The 21,203-nt window shown below is 45.0% G+C and overlaps 1 protein-coding gene across 2 annotated transcripts; it reads left to right on the top strand.

Moving 5' to 3' along the window:
* Positions 1 to 7,238: 7,238 nt before the first annotated feature.
* Positions 7,239 to 13,616, top strand: LOC120659711 (cytochrome P450 87A3-like). Of its 2 annotated transcripts, none has more exons than XM_039937931.1 (9): positions 7,239 to 7,482; positions 7,932 to 8,256; positions 8,857 to 9,009; positions 9,591 to 9,843; positions 10,352 to 10,440; positions 12,322 to 12,400; positions 12,574 to 12,680; positions 12,812 to 13,162; positions 13,207 to 13,616. In XM_039937931.1, the coding sequence occupies exons 1-8, from the start codon at positions 7,265 to 7,267 to the stop codon at positions 13,121 to 13,123; spliced, it is 1,536 nt and encodes a 511-aa protein (XP_039793865.1). In that variant the 5' UTR covers positions 7,239 to 7,264; the 3' UTR covers positions 13,124 to 13,162; positions 13,207 to 13,616. The 2 variants fall into 2 exon arrangements, with proteins under 2 accessions (XP_039793865.1, XP_039793866.1); XM_039937932.1 differs by having other exon boundaries at positions 12,812 to 12,939; positions 13,235 to 13,456.
* The last annotated feature ends 7,587 nt before the right edge of the window (positions 13,617 to 21,203 follow it).

Genomic DNA, 21,203 nt, shown 5'->3' with positions numbered 1-21,203 from the left:
GATCCCCGGACGCGCCAGGGATCCGGAGCCCACGGTTCGGGTCGCCTCCGGTCTGGCATGGGGCCAGTCCCCCGTCGTCCAGAGTTGGAAGGGTAGCCAGCACCGCCACCCTCGCGGGGTCCTCGCAGAGGGGGACTATGCTCTGCGGGAGGATCAGGTTCTCTGGGATGAAGGCGTCCCCCGTCACGTTCCGCACCAGAACCTCCAAGGCCTCCTGGGTCAGGTCGCTCCCCTCTCCGCGTTGGGTCCTGCTGCAGTCGTTGAGGCCGGTGAAGTTCCACGCAGGACGCGGCCGCTGCTTTAGGGGAGCGATCCGGCACTTCACGAAGTCTCCGAGCACGTGCCACGAGGTGAGGCCGCTCTCCGCCAGCGACCTGATCTTGTCCAGTACGGAGTCGAACTCCGGCTGCAGCGACAGCTTGGCCCTCCAGGATGCCTTGTCGGAGGCGGGCCCCTCGGTCGGCAGGGCGAGGCGCTCGTTGGCTTCGGTGGTGGTGATCACCCAATCCCTGCGCTACTCCTCCCACTTTCCGCCAGCAAGGCCGGGAATGTAAGGAGTCGCCAGGTCACTCCTCACCTGGAAGTAGTACCCCCCCCCCACCTCGTCCTTGCTCCTTCCGGACCTCACCAGAATGAAGAAGTAGCGGAAGAGGATGACGCAGGGCCGCACTCCCACGAACATCTCGCATAAGTGCACGAAGATGGACGTCAGGAGGAGGGAGTGGGGCGTTAGATGCTGAAGTTGGAGGCCGAAGTCTTCCAGCAGCAGCAGCAGGAACGAAGAAATCGGCAGTCCCACGCCGGTGGAGATGTGCGAGGTGAATAGCACAAACTCCCCAGCGCGGAGGTTGCCAAGGGGAACCGAGCCTGCTCGCAGCCCCCAGCCGGTCTCCTGAGCACTCCACCCAAGCAGGCGGCGCACTGTGTTCAACTCTCCCTCGGTCTGGTAGCGGCGGGGATGAACAAGGGATGCCATCTCTTGGTGGAATGAGGAGCAGCCTGCGTAGGGGAGGGAAGGGCAAGGGAAGCTCGAAGGCAAAGGGGTGCAAAGGCTAGGAGGAAGAAGGCGAATGCGGGAAAGTACCGCGGAATGCGGTACGCCCCATTATAAAGCCTGACTCAACCGGCGCACCCCGGAACCGTCGCCGGAACCCAAGCGACGCCCGCGCCTGGCGTTAACCGCCCAGTCCTTGACATGGGGGCCCGGGCCCACCTGGCGGGGTGAGCGGGTAACCAGCAAGGGTGCGAAAAAACAAGATCTGAACCGTCGCCCGCGCGCGCGGGGAGCGAGGCGGAAGCTGAGCTGACGTGCGCGTATTAAGCGCTGGCATGGCCGAGCTTTTCGAATTGCGCCGGTGGTAAATGATCCGTTTACTCCGGCCGCAAGAATGCCGAGCATCGCGCGCGTGACTAGGTGTACCACTGTGCGTGGGGGCCATGAGTCAATAAGCCGTTGCGATGTGATGAGGCAGCAAACAACCCGATGGATGGTCAAAGCCGGTCAAGACCTCTGCAGCAAGAAGCTTCAAGCTATGCAGAGCCAAATCGTAGTAGTGGCCCCACCTGCGGGTTTGTACCTCCCCCAAGGTGGGCCCGGGGGCCACTGTCGGTACCCTGTGGCAGGGATACCCACTCTTACTGCAGCAAGGCAGGACCCGCGTAGTTATCCGTAACTACGCGCAAGGACGGAGTAGCCAGGCCCCACCGGTCAGGCTCTTTCCTACCAGGCCAACGGCCCCGGACCCGTTCCCCGCCTGGGGATGGGTCCGGAGACGCCACGTGTCTCTAAGGAAGGGAAGCTCCGAGCTGACAGCCGAGGCCTCGGACCCCCCATAGGGGTCAGGGACCTCCTGCGCCCATCCGGACCCCCCTTACCGCGTGGGTGGTCCGGAGCCGCCACGTGTCCCGGAGGCACGGGCGCGGGCTCGAGCGCGAGTCCACCGCAAGGAGACTCGCCCACCCACCGCATTTAATGCGGGTGGTTGAGGCGTGCTCCATCGCCGCGGCACGAGGGACAGCCTTTGTCAGGCCTCACTGTGCACCGCGTATTACCAAGGTACACAGTGCAGCCGCCTGTGCCGCACCCGCGCAGAGCCCATCTGCAGCATTAAATGGATACGACAGCACGGCACTTTTCCATCATGCCGCCTACGCCGCAAGCTACACAGCCCGTTCAGCTACGTGGCAGGCGACGCCACTAGCTACGTCTGGCATCGTCCCGACAAGACAGCGCCTGGACATGCTGATTGAGGGACTCCAGGAGCAGGCAAGGGATTCCAGGAGAGAGATCCCCGTTGCCTGCGACGCCATGATGTATGAACAGTACGTTATTTTATACTACACCGTTGGACCCACTTGTCAGGGACCCAACAGCCATGTACGCGCCTCCCTTGAGATATAAAAGGGGGCGCTCGCTCCGGACACAAGCTCTCGAATCCTCTCTCACTCTCGTGGGAAGGCAATACAACACACAGTGGACGTAGGGTATTACGCTTCAGCGGCCCGAACCACTCTAAATCTTGCTGTGTTCATCGTGCTCTTGAATAAGATCCATCTGGGACTAGCTAACCCCCGAGTACACACCCTCTGGGCTAGGGCGGGTGCCTTCCGCCACCCGGCCGTGGTTTGCAGCACCACCACAAACATCAACATGTATCATATCATTTAGTTTCATTTCCTTACTACGATGTGACTCGGAGATCAAGGTGCTCATATCCGAGAGCGACTGACGGCGAATCGATCCGATTTAACCTTGCAAGGTGGACCTAACCAACACGACACGTATTTGCCCCGTCGGACAATACAAACCAACCATTCCCCTCCCCGCCTCGAACTACAGAACCGCCCCACCTGCATATAGTCAACCGAGCCCTACGAGAGACCACCAAAAGTAAACATATGCATCCCAATTCTCCGCGGCCACTCGACTGCCCTAAGGGGTGGGTAGAAGTTCTGTACTTTCGAAACAAGGTAGTACTCGGCTTACCGGTTTCGACTACCTCCTACTCCCGGTATACGGTTAGTACAATTCAAACATGATCAGCAGGGCCGACAACGGTACGGTCCTTAACCGACACAGACGGGGCTAGACAATTCCCGCCGGTCTCCAGTTTCTTTCCTTTCCTCCGTATTCCAATATTCCATAATCAAATCATAAAGACAACCTATATCTCGCGAGTAACAGGAAATTACTCGACTTCTACCGAATCCCATTTTTAGCATGGCAAGGATAACGACATACACATACTAGTATTCCGACTAATGGAACCTAGGAATCATGCAACTAGGGTTTCATCCAACGCCTAGAAACTTAATGCATAATCAAGTAAACATATATAAACATTTCATAAGTTAAAATATTAGGTTATGCTCCGGGGCTTGCCTGTGGGCTGCTGCTCAATGTTAGCGTCCACTGGGCCTTGGGCCGGGTCGTCACGAAACTCCTGCGGGGCTGGCTCCGTCTGCTCCTACGGCTCCGCGATCACCTCGTACACGACTTCCTCGGTCGCGGTTTCTATATGCATGCATATGAGACAATGAGTAAATGCCATGCATATGAGACAATGAGTAAATGCCATCATGAATTTGCCATTAGAAGATAAACATTAACAAATTAACAATTTACATAAAATGACACAGGTATGGTGATAATTAACTTTAACCCTAGTGCTAGAAACAATTAGAGGCCAAATTATCAATTAGAGCATGATTTACAATAAAATAAAATATGACTAGCAAAGACATTATTATTTGCCTCTTATAATTTGTATAAAAATTTACATGTAAAAAATATTATTATTCATATACACATATTTAAGTTTGGTTACATTTTATATTCATATACTAAACTAGGTCCTATGAGTATGAAAATTTTATGGTGGATCAATCATGCTTAAAGTAAGCTACTGCAAAAATTTCATAATTTTTAGATTAACAGATCTATAGAAACTAATTAAGCAAGGCTAAACACATTTTAAATTTTTGCAGGGGTAAAAAGGTCATTTTGCCACTGTGGATATTTTTCCTCCATAGATCTTACTCTAACAAATCCAACAAAATTTATTTCATATTTTTCCTTGATTTTATATGGAATTTACAAGCTACAGCCGAAATTGAACACAAAATAAAAGATAAATCCCCTAACTCCCCCCTGACCAGTGGGCCCCACTGGTCAGTGGGACAAAAACAGAGAGGGGGCGGTGCGGCCAGGCGCGCCAGGGCGCGCGCGGCTCGGGCGCAGGGGAGGAGAGGCCGCGGCGGCGGCGCCGGCCGACGGCGAGCAGGGCGGCGGCGGGGCCCTTGGCTCGCGCGCCCAGGCCCGCGGTGGTGGCGCGACGCGGGGGGTGGCGCAGAGGCGTTGGCGGCGGTGCGACTGCGCGACGGCGGTGGCGCTAGGGCAGGGGAGCAGCGGCGCGGCGCGTGCCGGCGGCGGTGGGGCCAAACGGCGGCGGTGCGACGTGGGGTGAGCACCAGTGTGGCCGTGCGGCGCCGATGCTCGCGCTAGCGTGGCGGGGGGCGGCGCGAGCGGGACGCGTAGCATGCGGCGGCGGTGAACAGCTCGGTTGGCGGCGGCGTGGTCGAGAACGAGCGCGGAAACTCGCGGAACGCGATGGAACGAGGAGAGCATGAGCTTCGGGGGCTCACCTAGGTTCGGTTCGAGCCTTTAGAGGCCGGAAATGGTGGTCCGACGATGGAGTTCGACGGTGGGTGGATTTGGGGGCGGAAAAAGGGGCTGACGGCTCTGTTCCACCTCGATTCCCTGCGATGGAGGGCCGGAGCTTGGCAAGGACGAGTCGGGGGGGAAGCTACGGTGATGAAGGAGCTTCGGTTGCGGTCGATTTGAGGAAGATGGTCCGGAGGGGGGGGTCGCGGCGTGCAGGGCCGGCCATGGCAGTGACGGCGCCGCGGCAGCAGCGTAGGCAGAACGCACAGCCATGGGCTAGAACAAGCGGCACTCGGCGCGAGCGAGCGGCGCCGTGGTCAATTTGGCCACGGTGACCACGCACGGGAGAGAAAAGAGAGTTCGATCAAGATTCAAAAACTAATAATTCTAACCGTTGGACCAGTCTGCCTAGGCCAAATGAAACTTATAACTTTCTATTAATGCCGATAAAGGTTTTCTTAAGTTTTTCAGATATGAGTGAGTGACAAAGTACCCATCGCAGTTTTGTATCTTGGATTTTCATCCACGGTAAAAGAAATGACCGCATCTATGAAGCAGTTTTTCTCGCGGCTGTGGAACGAACCGTGGGTGATGACCCTTTGTGTATATATGCTAGTAACAAAGTCCTTATATTAGATTATTTGTGCCTTATGGTTTTGTGCAAATGAGCTTTGAATGCTCATAACACAAATGATGCAAAAGGATACGGTTTCTTTCTTCCACAAAGGAAATGATGAGAAAATTGTATATTTGGGACTCCAAACATCACACTTCCTAGTTTTGCCGTTCCTAACATAAAATAGGCCTTCAAACATATACCACTTGATTTCCTTGCCATTAGGTGTATTTTCCCTCTTTTCTAGTATTTTATCCTTGTATTTCTCACATGTATGGACCATTTTACCCTTCTATTTTTTTTCACCAGAAAGTGTCTCCTGAATCTCCTGATCGTGTTTCTCTTCTATCTCCCGTTCGCATCGCATCTCTTCTCTCCCGTGGCCCGTCTCGCCATCTTGCTGCAAGCCCTGGACAGGCTGGCTGGCCACCGCCGCCACCTGGACGGGCCGGCCGGCCGGCCGCTGCCGCCCGGGAGACCTCTCTCCCTCTGTCTCCGGTCTATGCAGCTCAAGCTGCAGGCCCGGTCGCTTTATGGCCAGGAAACGCAGAGCTGCATCCAGGCGATGCAATCAAACACCAATGAAATCAGTAAAAGTGATTAGTTCTTCTGAATTCTGATGGAGTTTGCAGCCGGCATAGGGGATTCAGCATCTGAAAGACTGAAATAGCATATAAACTTTTAGCTTTATGTTCACTGATTACTGATTTTATTGGTGTTGTCGATCTGACGACTTTCCCGAATCCCCTCCAAGACAATCCTGTGTATTCGGTCGTCAAGTAAGAAATCTCCTCATTTCGTGCTTCGCAGTTTCCATCCGAATTTGATTTTTGTCCATCCAGACATTGTATCGCCTGGAGGGGGATCGACAGCGGGGACGACGACTCGATCTTCTCCCACAGCCACTGTTCGACTTCGGCGACGGCGACGCGGAGCTCGACGGCATCTTCCGGAGCGGCGTCGGGTGGGAGCTGCTAGCTCCTGGTGCCGCTCGACGAGGACGACTTCGAGGTGCTGCCGGGGCACCTCGCGGACGCGGCGGCGGGCGGGGAGGAGGCCGCGCAGGGGTGCGCTGTATGCAAGGACGGGATGGCGCGCGCAGGGGAGCTCGACAGGCGGTTGGAAATCCATGGCGCCGGGTCCTAGATCAAGGAGAAGAGTCCATCGGGAGACGGAACGTTTCGGACGTCATGCAAAATAGAAGGGTAAAATTGTCCATACATATAAAAAATACAGGGAGAAATACTAGAAAAGAGAGAAAATACATCTAATGGCAAGGAAATCAAGTGGCATATATTTTGGAGGCCCATATTCGCGAAGTCAATGTTAGAAATGACAAAACTACGAAGCGTGATGTTTGGAGTCCTAAATACACAAATTTCTCATGATCCCGTCAGAAAATTGTAATAATAAGTAGCTAACGGAATGTGAAGATGTAACGACAATAGCGTAAGAAAGGACTTGCTCGCCAAATTGCACTGTTGCACACCTAAACCCCACAGTTGTCCGGATATGCTCTAACGATAGCTACTACTAATATATAATATGCCAATAGCAGTGATGGTTGTTAGCTCCTTGCATCCGGAAAGCACAAGTGATGTAATTTGGCACACCCAAGTTTGATCAAGATTAGAAAACTAATACTTGTAGTTAAGACCAAAGTGACAACATGTGCTGGCCTAGTTAGAACAAGAGTTTGCAAATGAAAATAATAAAAATATTTTTTCTAGACCCCAATGGCCACTCCCGAGCTATCTAACGGCTGTGCGTTACTGTTTACGCGTCAAAAGTCACGCATTTTTCACGTACCGTATATAGTATCCACCCTTCAAACTCACGACAAGGAGTGTTGGTGTAGGTCTCCCAACCGAATCATTTAATTTGGTGCAATGGTTTTACAACATTTCAGCAACTATATATATGGGTCCAAGTGGCTTCGTTCTTCATCCGCCAGTTAAGCACAACTGAATTTGATCATCATAGAGATGATGGAGCTGCAAGTGCCGGATGTTGTTCTATATGGCGTCTTTACACTCGTTCTAGGGTGGCTTCTTCACTTTATCTACCGGAGGGCGAACCCTGCGTGCAATGGGAGGCTTCCTCCTGGCTCCATGGGCTTACCTATTGTTGGCGAGACACTCCAACTCTTGAAGTCAAGCTCTTCATTGGACATTCCAGACTTCTACAAGCTGAGGCTGAAAAGGTGTGATACGTTAACTTCAACTCACTCTTGCTTATATACATGATAGAAATAATTAATTCCCAGACATGCCATTAATTTGAAGAGAATGCAGTGTACAACTGATATACAATAGGCTCACCATGGGCGAGCTTAATGGGAAACGGGTAGGCTAATCTAGCTATAACAATTATCATCTACCGCAGTCATTGTTTTTGCCATTATCACAAGAGCAACACATATATATGTACACACCACCACACACAGACGCAATCACGCACGTACCACACTGCAAGTACGCCTCCAATCACATGCCTAAAATAAAGTAAACCTCTAAAAGCATCATTGTGTTCCTAACTAAGACATTCTTAACCTTTTTGCATTCTTGTTGTGCCAATCTACAACTACGTACACAAGATCAAGCAAATAATGATCCGGCGGGATATTATCTAAGTCGTTATCTCTTTTCTTAGGTATGGCCATCTCTTCAAGACCAGCTTTGTGGGGAAGCCTGTGGTTGTTTCGATGGACATGGAGTTCAACCGTTTTATGTTTCGTCATAACGACAAGCTGTTCCAATTATGGTACCCTGACACGATAAATAGTATATTTGGCAAGAAGAGCATCTCCGCTTGCTACGGTTCCATTCACAAATACTTCCGAAGCTTCGCTGCTCCACTCTATGCACCAAAAAACCTTAAGGAAGCGTTCGTATCTGAAATGGAGAGCATCATCACAGAGTCCCTTAGAACATGGGCTGCTAATCCAAACATCGAGGTGAAGGAGGCCATGACTGATGTAAGTTAACTATTTTTATATAATACTATAATTACCCAGTCCAATATACCATTGTAGTGGTTGTGTTATTGGCCCATGCAATCTAAATGGTTGTAGTTGGTGAGTTTAGTACCAGCCTAGAAGTTTAGGAGGTGAAGGCCAGCTTATAATACTTGCAGTTCGAAATATAGCTTACAGAGATATGTTACAAAACCTAATTTTCATAAACATCTAAATTTTCATGCATACCTTATAGAGATACAAAAGGAGCTTGTGACAATAAAATATATCACATACATCTTTGTTCTGAAACATAATCCGTTACATTTTCTTTTAATTTGACATGGAAGGTAGGCATGAGGTGAAAAAATAAGCGAAGCGAACAATGGCAAAATTGGCCCCTTTTATGAGCCAAAACACCATTTAAGCCATCTAACTAAGAGCTACCAATTGACCTTAATGTAATTGTGTGTATGCTCTTTTTATGACTGGGATGTTATTATGCACTCTAGCTCATTGGCATTCATTTAACTAGTTATCTTAGTGATTGTTCTAAATCTTAATTTTTACTTTATATAAAATGTGCCCCCTATCAATTTAAGTTGTTTTGCCTTCTTGCAGATGTTGTTTCGTATTACAATCAAGAAGGTTATTGGCATTGAGTCCGAGAGCCCAAGCACAAAGGAATTGAGAAAAAAATTCGAATTGTTCTTCCAAGGCTTATTATCCTTCCCAATTTATATTCCAGGGACAAAATTTTATCAAAGCATGCAGGTGTTTGCACTTGCTCGCATACTTGGATTACTAGCAGATAAGAAAATTATTATTATTTAACTATAAATAGTTCTCCATACTTTTTTCATTTTTATAAGGAAATAGTTATCTGTATATAGACAAACATCTTTAGAATGGTTGAATCATAGTTTATAAAGAAAATGGATGAATCATACATGATCTCACCACAAAAGCCAGCCTCAGTGGTAAGGCTTGCAAAGAGCATTGCTCTACTTGGGTCATCTCATAACTTTTTGATTTTGGAAATGGGCAGAAAAAAAAGCTTCATTTCAGCTTGTTATTTTTTTAGAAAACATGAGAGGGTAAAACTAATACTCAAACCTCAAGCTTATATGTAAATTTGTTGTAAGCACACTTACATGGGCTCATTGCAAATAAAGAAGCTTCTTAATGCAAATCTTGAGAAGCCTGCGATTCTCAATCCTTTCCCTATAATACATTAAGTAGTGTGGGACTTCATCGCATTTACACTAGTTTTGAGACCAAAACATATATATGTAGACATTACTATCAAATTTCTTTGTATATTGGATGGTATAACTATTGCCCTTGATATACAGGCAAGGAAATATGTGCAAAAGTTGATGAAAGATTTGCTGAAACGACGGATTAGTACACCGCAAAAACGATATGGGGACTTTTTGGACATAGTTGTTGAAGAATTGCAAAGTGAAGAGGCATTGGTGGATGAAGATTTCATGGTGGATTTAGTTTGTGGGCTCATATTCGCTGGCATTGCATTAACACCAACAACACTCACCATAGGCATGAAGTTCCTCACAAACAGCCCAAATGTAGTGGAAGCACTTACGGTTCGTGTTCCTACCCGAAGTAAAGCATACACTTCATCAGTCTTACCGTACTTTCATTCTATTATTTCCATTGATTGGTCCCCACTCCCTTTGTCCCCAAATAAGTACACCTTTAGGCTTTATCTATGTCCTAAGTCAAAAAAAAATCATTCTACGTTTGATCAAATTTATACAAAATTATTCCAATATGTATGATAACAAATAAGTGTCATTAGATTCATCATGAAATATATTTTTTATAGTTTACATATTTGGTGTCAAAAATGCTGATACTCTTGTCCATAACCCCGTCAAAGTTAACATAGTTTGGATTAAGACAAGACTAGAAGTGCACTGATTTTTAGACGGAGGAAGTATTTAACAATTTATTTTGTATTAAAAGTGCAAATATCTCAGTTTTCTCTTCTAGTTTTAATTTTTATCTAGGATCCAATTACCATTCAGTACCTAGGGTGCATCAGTAAATTGACTTAGTGCAGACTATTAGAATGTAAAGAGTTCCCTTTTATAGGAGCATGACGCAATACTGAAAAAACAACAAGAGCTGAATTCAAGAATCACATGGGAGGAGTTCAAGTATATGAAATTCACTAATCGGGTAATTTTATCATGAATGTATTTAATATTCTGATGACAGCAGTTAACATAATTATGTTCAGCTAGATGCTCCTGGGATATTTTATCACATTACATACAGGTCCATAAACTAACAACTTTCTTTTTTGAGGTTAATAAGTTAGTATTATCTATTAGAATGAGAAATGTACTCATACAAACATGGACCTGAGGAGTACCGATTTGGATCAGATTAAGCCACTGAAAAGCATCAATATTTTTTCCATATTGGTATTTTACAGATCTTTATGTAGGATCAATAAGGAATGAAAACAGTAATGCTTCCATGCTCTCCGAAAAAACTAGATTGCACCGATGGCAAAGAGCAAGCTTTAATTGTCAAAGTAACAGTGACTCATTGAAACTTATGATATAGTGGCACCTTGAAACTTATGAGGTTTTCTAATTTAATACAAGAAAGCCGTGTGGCTCGATGACCAGTAGTGGAATCCATAGGTCTCGGTAATTCTGCAAAATGGCAATCGAGCTTCTATAAAATCAAACAACAGTTTGTGCTTATACAAATAGGCCTAGTATTCCCTTGAGTCAACCTGAGCTTCAACTTTTACGGATGTAATTTCTGAATAGAACCTCATTCTCCTAGCAAATTAATACAGTCTACCAACCTTGCTTTTTATAAAAGGACGCTCCGGTAGCTACCTCTACCTATCTCACATACATCTGTAGACTATAACACCCCATCCTCTAAAGTCGCACTAACCAGCTCTCCTGAGGGATAGGACCGCACACACGTAGCACCCTATGTACACTTTCGTTCTCGTTTCAGTAAAAAGGGTAAACTAAATATGCTATAGCTGAAGGACAAAGGTTACAAGTTAGCTACACCCTTAAAATCTCGGCAACGTATGCTATGCAAACCACCTTCGTATGCAAACTATGAAAACTCCAATCTGAGCCATCAGATCAACATCCAAGGGGCATGGAGGATAGGATAATTTTACAATCTAGACTCGCTCTTGGATTGGGTAATCACACTTTTGCAAATCCCCCCTCCCATGCCCCTACGCCCCTCCCCTTGGATGTTGATCTGATGACCCAGATTGGAGTTTCCATAGTTTGCATACGAAGGTGGTTTGCATAGCATATGTTGCCTAATATGTCAGCTACACCCTTGCTTAAATATGTGCACGCAGCACTCATAGCCACAACCGAGTCACATTTAAAATGGATCGAGTGTCACAACATCCTATTTTCTTATGGGACGCCCTCACTAGGTCATTGTTCCCTATATCTTCCTACCTTACGTCTGGCATCGCCCTACCTTCCATCTAACATCGTGTCATTTACCAATCTAGCGTTGTGTAGCTCTCATTGATCTATTTCACTATACCATACTTGTCCCATCTATATCATTTATATAGAAGTGGCAATGATCCGCTCCCAACAACAATTCTACACTCAAGTCCTTTGTACCAAAATGCCATGCAAATTAAGACGAAGTAGAGTCCGTACATGCAGTGCGAATGACCCATGTTATGCGACATATACTATTATCAACCCTTATGTATAAATCACGATTGTTACATGTCATTTCAATGCTTCAACATGTGCATAGATATATCAAAGGTGCATATATAGTACCCTGCAATAGTAACCCACATACAAGTCTGTGTGCTTAGAGTATCATACATAATAGCAGTGCTCATACGTGCACAGGGGCACTTACGTGCAAGCCACTAGTGAGCTTTAATACTTACATGTGTCGAAACACTTATGCACAATAGCTACGCTCAGTTATTTTTCTCCATATTTTCTAACTTTCGCAATTTCACATTGGGCTATTCAGCAAAACACTTTGTTTGCATCTTCTTTAACTTAATCTGATAATTTCTTCCACGTGAAGGTTATTAATGAGATGGCTCGCGTAAGTAGCCATGGTCCCGGGATTTTTAGAAAGACGTTGAAGGATGTTCATGTAAATGGTATTTTTCTTATCTTACATGCATAGACATTATTAATTCGTTATTATCATTACCAAAAGAAATCATTTTCCAAGATGACTGTTTTTCCGATGGGACTGCTGCGAGTAGTAGTATATATAACACCAGTATGAATTTACATAAATCATCTGATTGTTAATATATTCATGATTCAGGCTATACGATTCCAGAGGGATGGTTGGTCTTGGTCAGCCCCATGGCAGTGCATTTAAATCCTTTGATTTTTGAAGATCCACTCACCTTTAATCCATGGAGATGGCAGGTAAGATCATTTTGCACTGATCAGAAATATATGTCAAACTATGAACAGAATATAAATAACTAGCCACCTAGCAATTATTTTCACTTTTGCATCAATTTGAGCGTGCATTAATGTTCTACTAAAATCTGCAGGGAACCCATGGGACCTCTTTAATGAAGAATTTCATACCATTTGGAGATGGTGCAAGGCACTGCCTTGGTGCCGACTTCACTAAGCTTCAGATTGCTATGTTCCTTCACGCTTTGGTGACCAAATACAGGTTACATACTGATCGAGTCCACACCATGCATTTACATTTCTTACAAAGCTACTATTTGGTGAAGCTGAACGAAATGGGTCGTACAATAAGATGGATACAGAACCCATTTATGCCGCCGTTGACAAAAGACAGTGCAACCATTATATATATCAAGCACTATGTCATATATATGCGTGCATTATAAAAACTCACATGGGACTTGCTTATGCATCATGCATGTGCATAACCATTCCATTCACTTCTCTTATATTTGTGCGTCGTTATATCTATACATGTTCTTTTCTGGAGCTCGTAGGTGGAAGGAGATCAAAGGAGGTCAAATGTTCCGTGTTTCGGACCTTGTATTCCCGCAACCCTATCACATTAAGCTCTTCCCGAGGCCCTCATCATTTGAATCGAAGTGAGGAGTATGTTGTGCGCTCCACATAACTTCTCTTGGGCAAATGTAATAATGCAAGGTGTGCTATCAGTGGAAGAGTATGCTTATATTGTGGTTTGAATAATAACAGGTGTGCTATGTGCTTTCTTGAATAAATGTGCATGTGCGTATGACCTACTACTTGTGTGAGAAAATAATATCACCATCCGTCTCCTAGGGTTTAGAGGCACTGTAGCAATAAGATTGGTCATTATGTAAACATCTATAGACTATAGAACTGTATCAGCTTCTTTGAAAATGAAAGTTGAACGAATGCTATATAGTCAAGTTAATTATGTACCATTACACTCCTTTTCTGAAAGTCTTTTTTTTTTTGTCTTCCCTGTTTCATCTCGCTTGGTGTTTCAAAAGATACTTTGCTTGTTTTCCTTTCTTTTACCTGCAACAGTCAACTAGCCTAGTTACCCCCATTTTGGTCCGTTTTCATCAACGAAAAATCTATTTTTTTAAACAATAATCAACGAAAAATCCATATGGGAAGTCCGATTTGATAAATCCAGAGCTAGAGCACGGCCCATGTGTGGGTACCCGGCCCACCCACCCACACAACATACAAAAGCCCAAACAAGGCCGCGATGCCTGAGCCAGCTGCATGGGCTAGGCCTGGTTTTGACGCGTGAACAAGTGGAAAGGCGAGTGAGGGAACAATCAAGCCCACCAGACGCCGACGAGTGTTAGTCGACGGGATAGGTCGAGCACGTGCTTGGAACCATTTCTCCTCAAGAAAAACAACGAAATCTCTGATTAACTCCGAACTGACTACCGAGAACCTGATGTACCGACCGGCGGTGAAAAGAGTCGGTAGATAATAATTTTCAAGAAAAAAAAGAGTTGGTAAAGGCAAGGGGGAGAAGAGTCTTACCGGCACCGGCGACGCCGCCGCTTGGTAGCTGCATCGGTAACTCCGGGCGTAAGCAGCTTAGACTAGTTCCAATCCTCATGATGTTTATAAAATTAATAAGGGTGTCACGTAAATAATTTGGTAACATAGTAAAAAAGATAATGAGGAAAAAATAGATATGATTTCCCATGCAAGACACCATATCTACGTAATAACCAAGAAATGAAAAAGAATGATAGGATGAGGCAAGGAGAGAGGAGAGAGAGAGAATTGGATGAGATTTATTTTGTTTATTTATCATAGAAACTATGCATTGGAAAGGTAGTGTCTCTAAATAGTTTTTTACTCTCTCTTTTTTTCTTTAGACATCACCTATAGACACTGTAGGTGAGGATGGCCTAATGGAGTAAACAATCAGTCAGTTGTTATTTGAAATGTATAGTAATTTATTTGTTAGGCCAGCAGCTGCCTACGACCCCAATCAATCAGTTTAGTAATTGCTCCCTCTGCTTTGAAATGTATGTCACTTTAATTTTTTCTAAGTTAAATTGTTCTAAATTTGATCAAATTTATAAATAATAGTAATAACATTTTAAATATCAAATTAGAATAGTTAGATGTAATATAAAATATATTTTCATAATTTACTTATTTAATGTGTCTAGCATTTTTCTCTGTAAATTTAATCATATTTAAATTATTTTAATTTAGAATAAAACAAAATACGCTGGACGGAGGGAGTACTGCTGAGGCCTTGTTTAGTTCTCAAAAAATTTTCTACAGTATCCATCACATCGAATCTTTAGACACATGCATGGAGCATTAAATGCAGCTAAAAAATAACTAATTACACAGTATAACTGTTTCATACGAGATAAATATTTTAAGCATAACTAGGTTTGTGCCCGTGCGTTGCTATGGTCAGCAAAATATTTATAGCACAAGGCACATAATGTTTGTTTAAAAAGATTATAATTTATAGACCTTAAAATTTTATATAGTATAATAAGTGGAGAATGAAAAAAAGTATTATTTTACCATCACTGAACACAATTGGACCACAAACCTGTGGTGCAACACAGGTAGATGACTAAAAACCAAATTATTATATACAACAATCATGCAAATTTTAAGAGATGAGCAACCATAATCTTTTGAACTATATACAACAACCAAGGAAAAATATATATCATGGAGCAGGCCAACATATTGGAACAATCAAATGGGAACAGATGAAAAGGTCTGAACAACAATGTTTGCTTTGTTACTTCTAGCATTTAAAGTTGGCTTTAAGGTGGAAGTATGTAGGTTATAACTATCATGATTCAGCTTCATATCATTTAAAAGATTTTCCTTGTTGTGAATCTGCTCCTCTATCTAAATGTTCCCCTATCCACAATCATCAGAATTCTCTACAACACAGGCTCCATGTACCTACCTGCACGGCAATCATTAGAGTCTCAATTTTGAATCCACATTAAGATCAGAGACGGCACATATTCTTCCTCACCAAACATGAGAAATCTGTGCTAAGACACTTTATTTAAGAAACAGATGTCAAGAAAGGGCAATGGGACTGAACATATTGAGGAGCATAATCAACTCAACAAGAAGCTGAACTGACATCCAAATAAACAACTTCAAAAGGCATGTCACCAACTAATCCTTGTGCATCAAGGCAAACCTCAAGAAGTAAAAATCTATATTTACTCTAAATGAGGTCCATATTTTCCAATTATAATCTAGACAATGCGTTGTATTCTTTATGGTTACTAATACATGATCTATAAATACCAGCTTAGACCTGCTTACATGCAGCAATGCCATGCCAGCTGTGACAGAACCGCCAAGTTAAACAGCTTAATTAAGCATAACCGCCATCATTTGAACGCATCAGGTATATTAGCTTAATTAAGTGTAACTTAACAGCCTGTTTCCAACCCACAGGCCGATCGAAACACACCAGAAGTCTTGAACGATGGCGAGCGCAGACGGTACCAGCATGATACAATTTCACAAAAGTAGTAAATAATATTAAAGTATTTACAAAATGACTTTTCCAAATTGAAGTTCACATAATAAATAATAGCAGTGGAAGAGAGTCTAACCTGAGAAAAAAAATTTCATAAGAAACCAAATGAAATAAAAAGAAATAAAATGATAATTACCAAGACGTGAGGACGTCACATCGAGCCCACCGATGTGAATCCGGGTTAGCTCCTATACCTGAAATAGGATAAATAACAAACCCTGAGTAACTAATACTCAGCAAGACTTACCCGACTAATGGGTATACTTAGCCCACTTATCTAGACATGCAAGATTTTTTGGCTGATAGTTTGTTTTGCAGAAAAGCATCTAATAGTGGGTCCTTACTTTCAATATTTTAGCTCAAGATTCTTTTTAGCCTAACCATCAACTAATATTTGCGTAACAACTAGAGCAAACATGGTGGAGCATTAAATAACAATTCAAAGTAATTATTATAATATATCATTCATATTCCATCTCATTACTACGATGCGACAAAGAGATCAATGCCCTCATATCCGCGAGACACGGTGAATCGATTCAATTTAATCTTGCAAGGTGGACCTAACCAACACGGCACGCATATGTCCCGTCGGACCACACGCACCAACCATTCCCCTCCCCGCCTCTAACAACAGAACCGCCCCACCTGCGTATAGTCAGACGAGCCCTACGAGAGACCACTAAAAGTAAACATATGCATCCCAATTCTCCGTGGCCACTCGACTGCCCTAAGGGGTGGGTACAAGTTCTGTACTTTCGAAGTGAGGTAGTACTAGGCTTACCGGTTTCGACTACCTCCTACTCCCGGCATGCGATTAGTATAGGTCAATCCCCAATCAGCACTGCCCATAATGGTACGGTCCTTAATCGACACAGACGGGGCTAAGACACCAGGAACCATGTCCTGTTGCATACCAACATCTCATCATCATTCCCCGTCTGGTCTCAATTTTCTATTCATTCCATCTTGAATATAATAACTCATATAATGGAGTATAAAAATATCCTATATCTCGCGAGTAACTGGGAATTACTCGACTTCTAAAATATCCTATATCTCGCGAGTGATAGGAAATCACTCGACTTCTACCGAGACCTATTAAGCATAGCAGTGCTAACAACCTACACATACTAGTATAAGACCCAAGGAAACCTAGGGATCATGCAACTAAGGTTTCACACAATTCCTGAAATGTAATGCACAAGTAATAGATATATAATGTTTCATAATTTAAAATAATAGATTATGCACCGGGGCTTGGCTGGGAGTAACACTAAGCTAGTGTTCATACTATCAAGGCCTTGGGCCCTTCCGACCTTGGGCCAGGTCTTCGGTTGCGCCAGCTCGTCCTTCCATCTTCTGGAGATGTCCACCGAACATCGTCTTGTGGTTTAGCTCCAACACCGCGTACTTCACATCCACACGTGTACATCTAGTGTACCTAAATGAGGTGCAACAATGCATATGTATAAATGCACGGATGATGCAATAAAAAGTGCAGCAATACAAGCGCAAGATCACTATTACCTAAACATGAACAACTACATAAGCAGAGGTCAACTAAACCTTGTACGAGTCTAAACAAAGTTAACCCAACTGGTTTTATATTTTTAGTATTCTCCTAGCTCTAATTATGCACATACAAGCTACAAAAGCATTTTATCTAACATAATTAGAAATTACATAGTAAAAGTTGATAAACAATACATTTTATAGTTCTATCCTACAGAGCATAAAAATATGAATCTATCAAACTTAATTTTACATTTTTCCCAATTTTCTAACATTTTCTATGAAATTTACAAGTTTCAGCCAAAGTTGAAATCTTAAGAAAACAGGTGATACCGGATTACAAAACCGGTGGTACCGGTTTTCCAAACCGGGTACACTGGTGGCCTAAAACCGGTGGTACCGGTTTTCAAAACCGGTGAGACCAGTTTCGGCTGTTCATGTCCATGGCGTGCGGCACACCGGAAAAGAAGGCTAAATGGGCTTGGGGAGGTCGAGAAGGGTGTTGTGAAGCTCACCATGCGCTCAGGTTGCGTGGAGAAAAGCGGGAGAATGGGGGTCGACGCACGAGGCAGAGCTTCAAGCGGTCACGGCGGTGGAGAAGCGATTTAGGACGGGGAACCACTCAAATGAGCTCGTGGATGGGTGGAGGACGAGGCTAGGCAGGTGCTGGTAGGAGGAATCAACGAACGGCGGGTGGAGATGGTCGGAGCGGCGGCGGCGACGGCTCTGCTCAGGCTAGGGCATGGGAGGAGAAAGAAGAAGAGGAGGAGAAATTGAGGACGGCAACGCGAGGGGATAAGGAAGGCGAGGATAAGGCGACGTGGCGCATCCTCGGCGCAGCTCGCCGGCAGTGACGCGTGGCACGCCGCGATGCGTGCTCTGCTCGCCGGAGCAAAGTAAATCCAGTGGTACCGGTTTTTAAAAACCGGTGGTGCCGGTTTTTCCGAGTTAACCACATTTTAACTTTCAATTTCAATTTTTCAAACCCCAGGATGTTACACCATCTTTCACATCTTCTAACCTCTAGTGACATTCCCTGTACAGACCCTGAACACTGGAAATTTTTCAACTACTCAAGCATTCAAATTCTAGTAACAATCAAGGTTTTAAATCTCCGCCTACCACGGCTACCGCTATAGCCAGAGATAGCTACTGGGGGACATTGTAGCTATCCATGTTCAGAGACAATAGTAATTGAAAGGCATGGCAAACACTACTACAGATTTAGCCTTTTGTCCCGGTTCCAAACTGGCTTTTGTCCCGGTTTTGGAACCGGGACAAGGCTTCCGGGACAAAAGCCTCTCGAGGCTTTTGTCCCGGGTGGAAGAACCGGGACAAAAGGTGCCTGACGTTAAAAAAAATTTTGCACACCACGGGATTCGATCCCAAGACCTCTTGCCCAACGCATGGTTTCCTTGCCAATTCACCTAAGTAGTACACGTGACTCAGTATAGAATAACTTCCTTTTGAACTATCACGTGGAGAGGCCTTTTGTCCGGGTTGATAACACCACCCGGGATAAAAGGGTTGGCCTTTTTGTCCCGGGTGGAGCCACCAAACGGGACAAAAGGGGGGCCTTTTGTCCGGGTTGGTGGCTCCACCCGGGACAAAAAGCCCCTGTCCCCCACATTGGCCCGGCTAGCCGTTGGACCCGGGACAAAAGCCACCTTTTGTCCCGGGCCCAAAGGTAACCGGGACAAATGGCCTGGAAGAAAGGCCTATTTTGTAGTAGTGAAAGAACTTCATGGTGGCTGGAGCTGGAATCTGGATGCAGCTAAACTTAACTGAGTGCAAAGGGGCAGACGCTATGAATCAGGTGCAAACGCTCAAGGATGAACCAGTGTTTTGGGGAATGATGGAAATCCAAAGCATGCAATCTGTGAGTATGTGACAAACCTGACGTTGGTAAACTGTTTGAATTTTTGGCCCTGACGCAATGCAGATGGACCGGGGATCTTATTTTCAGATATCTAAGAAAGGATCTTTCACGAGTAGATCAAAATGGTCGTTCTTGTGTTGACCTTCATTAGATTTCTTATGTCATTTGATGAAAGGCTATTGTGATGACTTAATGAAAAAAGAAATTCACATGTATGCTTTGTTACTGAAAAATCAAGAAAATCACCTGTAGAGTGGCAGTAACATTGTAGTTTGTCAGCTTCCTACAACCAAACAAGCGAACGCAAACATACGGATTAATGACAAGCACTGGCTCTTTTTTTTCTGAAATAAGACATAAGCCAAGCAATCTAAAGGCCAGTGGAAATCAAAACTTTCCATTTGAAGACTATATATCCTATTCCTTTGGATCAGTTAGCCAGTTTCATTTAGGTCAGAGAGTGGGCCAATAAGGCAAATCTACATGATAGAACACAAAGACTTCATAATATTTAAGACAATCAAGAAAATTAACAGGACTGTAACTTTAATAAAAATATCTTTCTTTATTTTACAACACAACTGAATCCCAAAGCCATTTGCTATTTTTCACACTTCATAGAATCAACATAAATTTATAAACTTTATGCTAATATGAAAGAAGAGTGATTGCTGACAGTTCGAGAATACATGCCACACCCACGACCATCACATACTGAATGCACAAATGTGTGAATCTATCAGTTTTGAAATGCCAAAGACCAATCTATTTGGAAATATTGCTAGAGACCAAACTGTCAGTAATTAGCTTACCTGGAGAGTGAGTGCGACTGCATGTACGACTGCCCCTGCCTTCACTTCGCCTGGATTAGTTCCAGGAACCGTGAAGCAAAAGTTCACCATCATATATATTAGCTTCGAGGTTTACGTGAAGCAATAAACGCAAACAAGGCTTTAATCTACAATACAAAATACCTTGATGTTTTGTGTTCATGGTGGACGGGAGATCTGTATCTGTATCCACGGCGGTCTTGCCATGTAGGAGCCTGGATGAGGAGGGGGACAGGAAGAGGAGAGCCAGGGGATCTCGTTTGTGTCCTCACCAGGCACGGGGACGAAGCTCCGACTGGATTTTGGTTGGCGCTCGGCGACAAGCTCTGACAGGCGACAGGAACGGCCTGCACTTCGTCTGACGGAGGTGCTCCGGGGCGAGCGACGGGCGGCGAGGCCCGGCAGGGCAGGATCGGATCGGATCGCCTCGTCGGGGAGGAGGCGTCGGCTCGCGCGGGCGATGGCGAGGGCAGCGTCGGGAGGCCGCCAGCTCGGAGGAGGATGATGCGCCGGCGGCGTCCGGAGGCCGCCGGCTCGGAGGAGGATGACGCAACGGCGAGGGCGGTGTCGGGAGGCCGCCGGCTCGGAAGAGGAGGACGCGACGGCGATTGCGAGGGTTCAAGGGAGGTGGTGTCGAGGTGGAGGCGAGGTCGAGCGGATTCATCGGGGAAGGGGATCGCGAGAGCGTGGGACGGGGGAGGGATTTCGCGTGCGCATGGGATGGAGGC

Source organism: Panicum virgatum, chromosome 2N, assembly GCF_016808335.1.
Source record: "Panicum virgatum strain AP13 chromosome 2N, P.virgatum_v5, whole genome shotgun sequence".
NCBI classification, from domain to species: Eukaryota; Viridiplantae; Streptophyta; class Magnoliopsida; order Poales; family Poaceae; genus Panicum; species Panicum virgatum.
The sequence above is the reverse complement of the archived record's forward strand: the minus strand, read 5'-3'. Positions and strand labels throughout refer to the sequence as shown.

What these genes read in the sequence shown, in the direction of transcription:
- LOC120659711 (XM_039937931.1), top strand. Translation starts at nt 7,265, where the DNA reads ATGATGGAGCTGCAAGTGCCGGATGTTGTTCTATATGGCGTCTTTACA. An exon ending in TACAAGCTGAGGCTGAAAAG is followed by an intron (nt 7,483 to 7,931) that starts GTGTGATACGTT and finishes CTCTTTTCTTAG; the next exon opens with GTATGGCCATCTCTTCAAGA. An exon ending in TGAAGGAGGCCATGACTGAT is followed by an intron (nt 8,257 to 8,856) that starts GTAAGTTAACTA and finishes GCCTTCTTGCAG; the next exon opens with ATGTTGTTTCGTATTACAAT.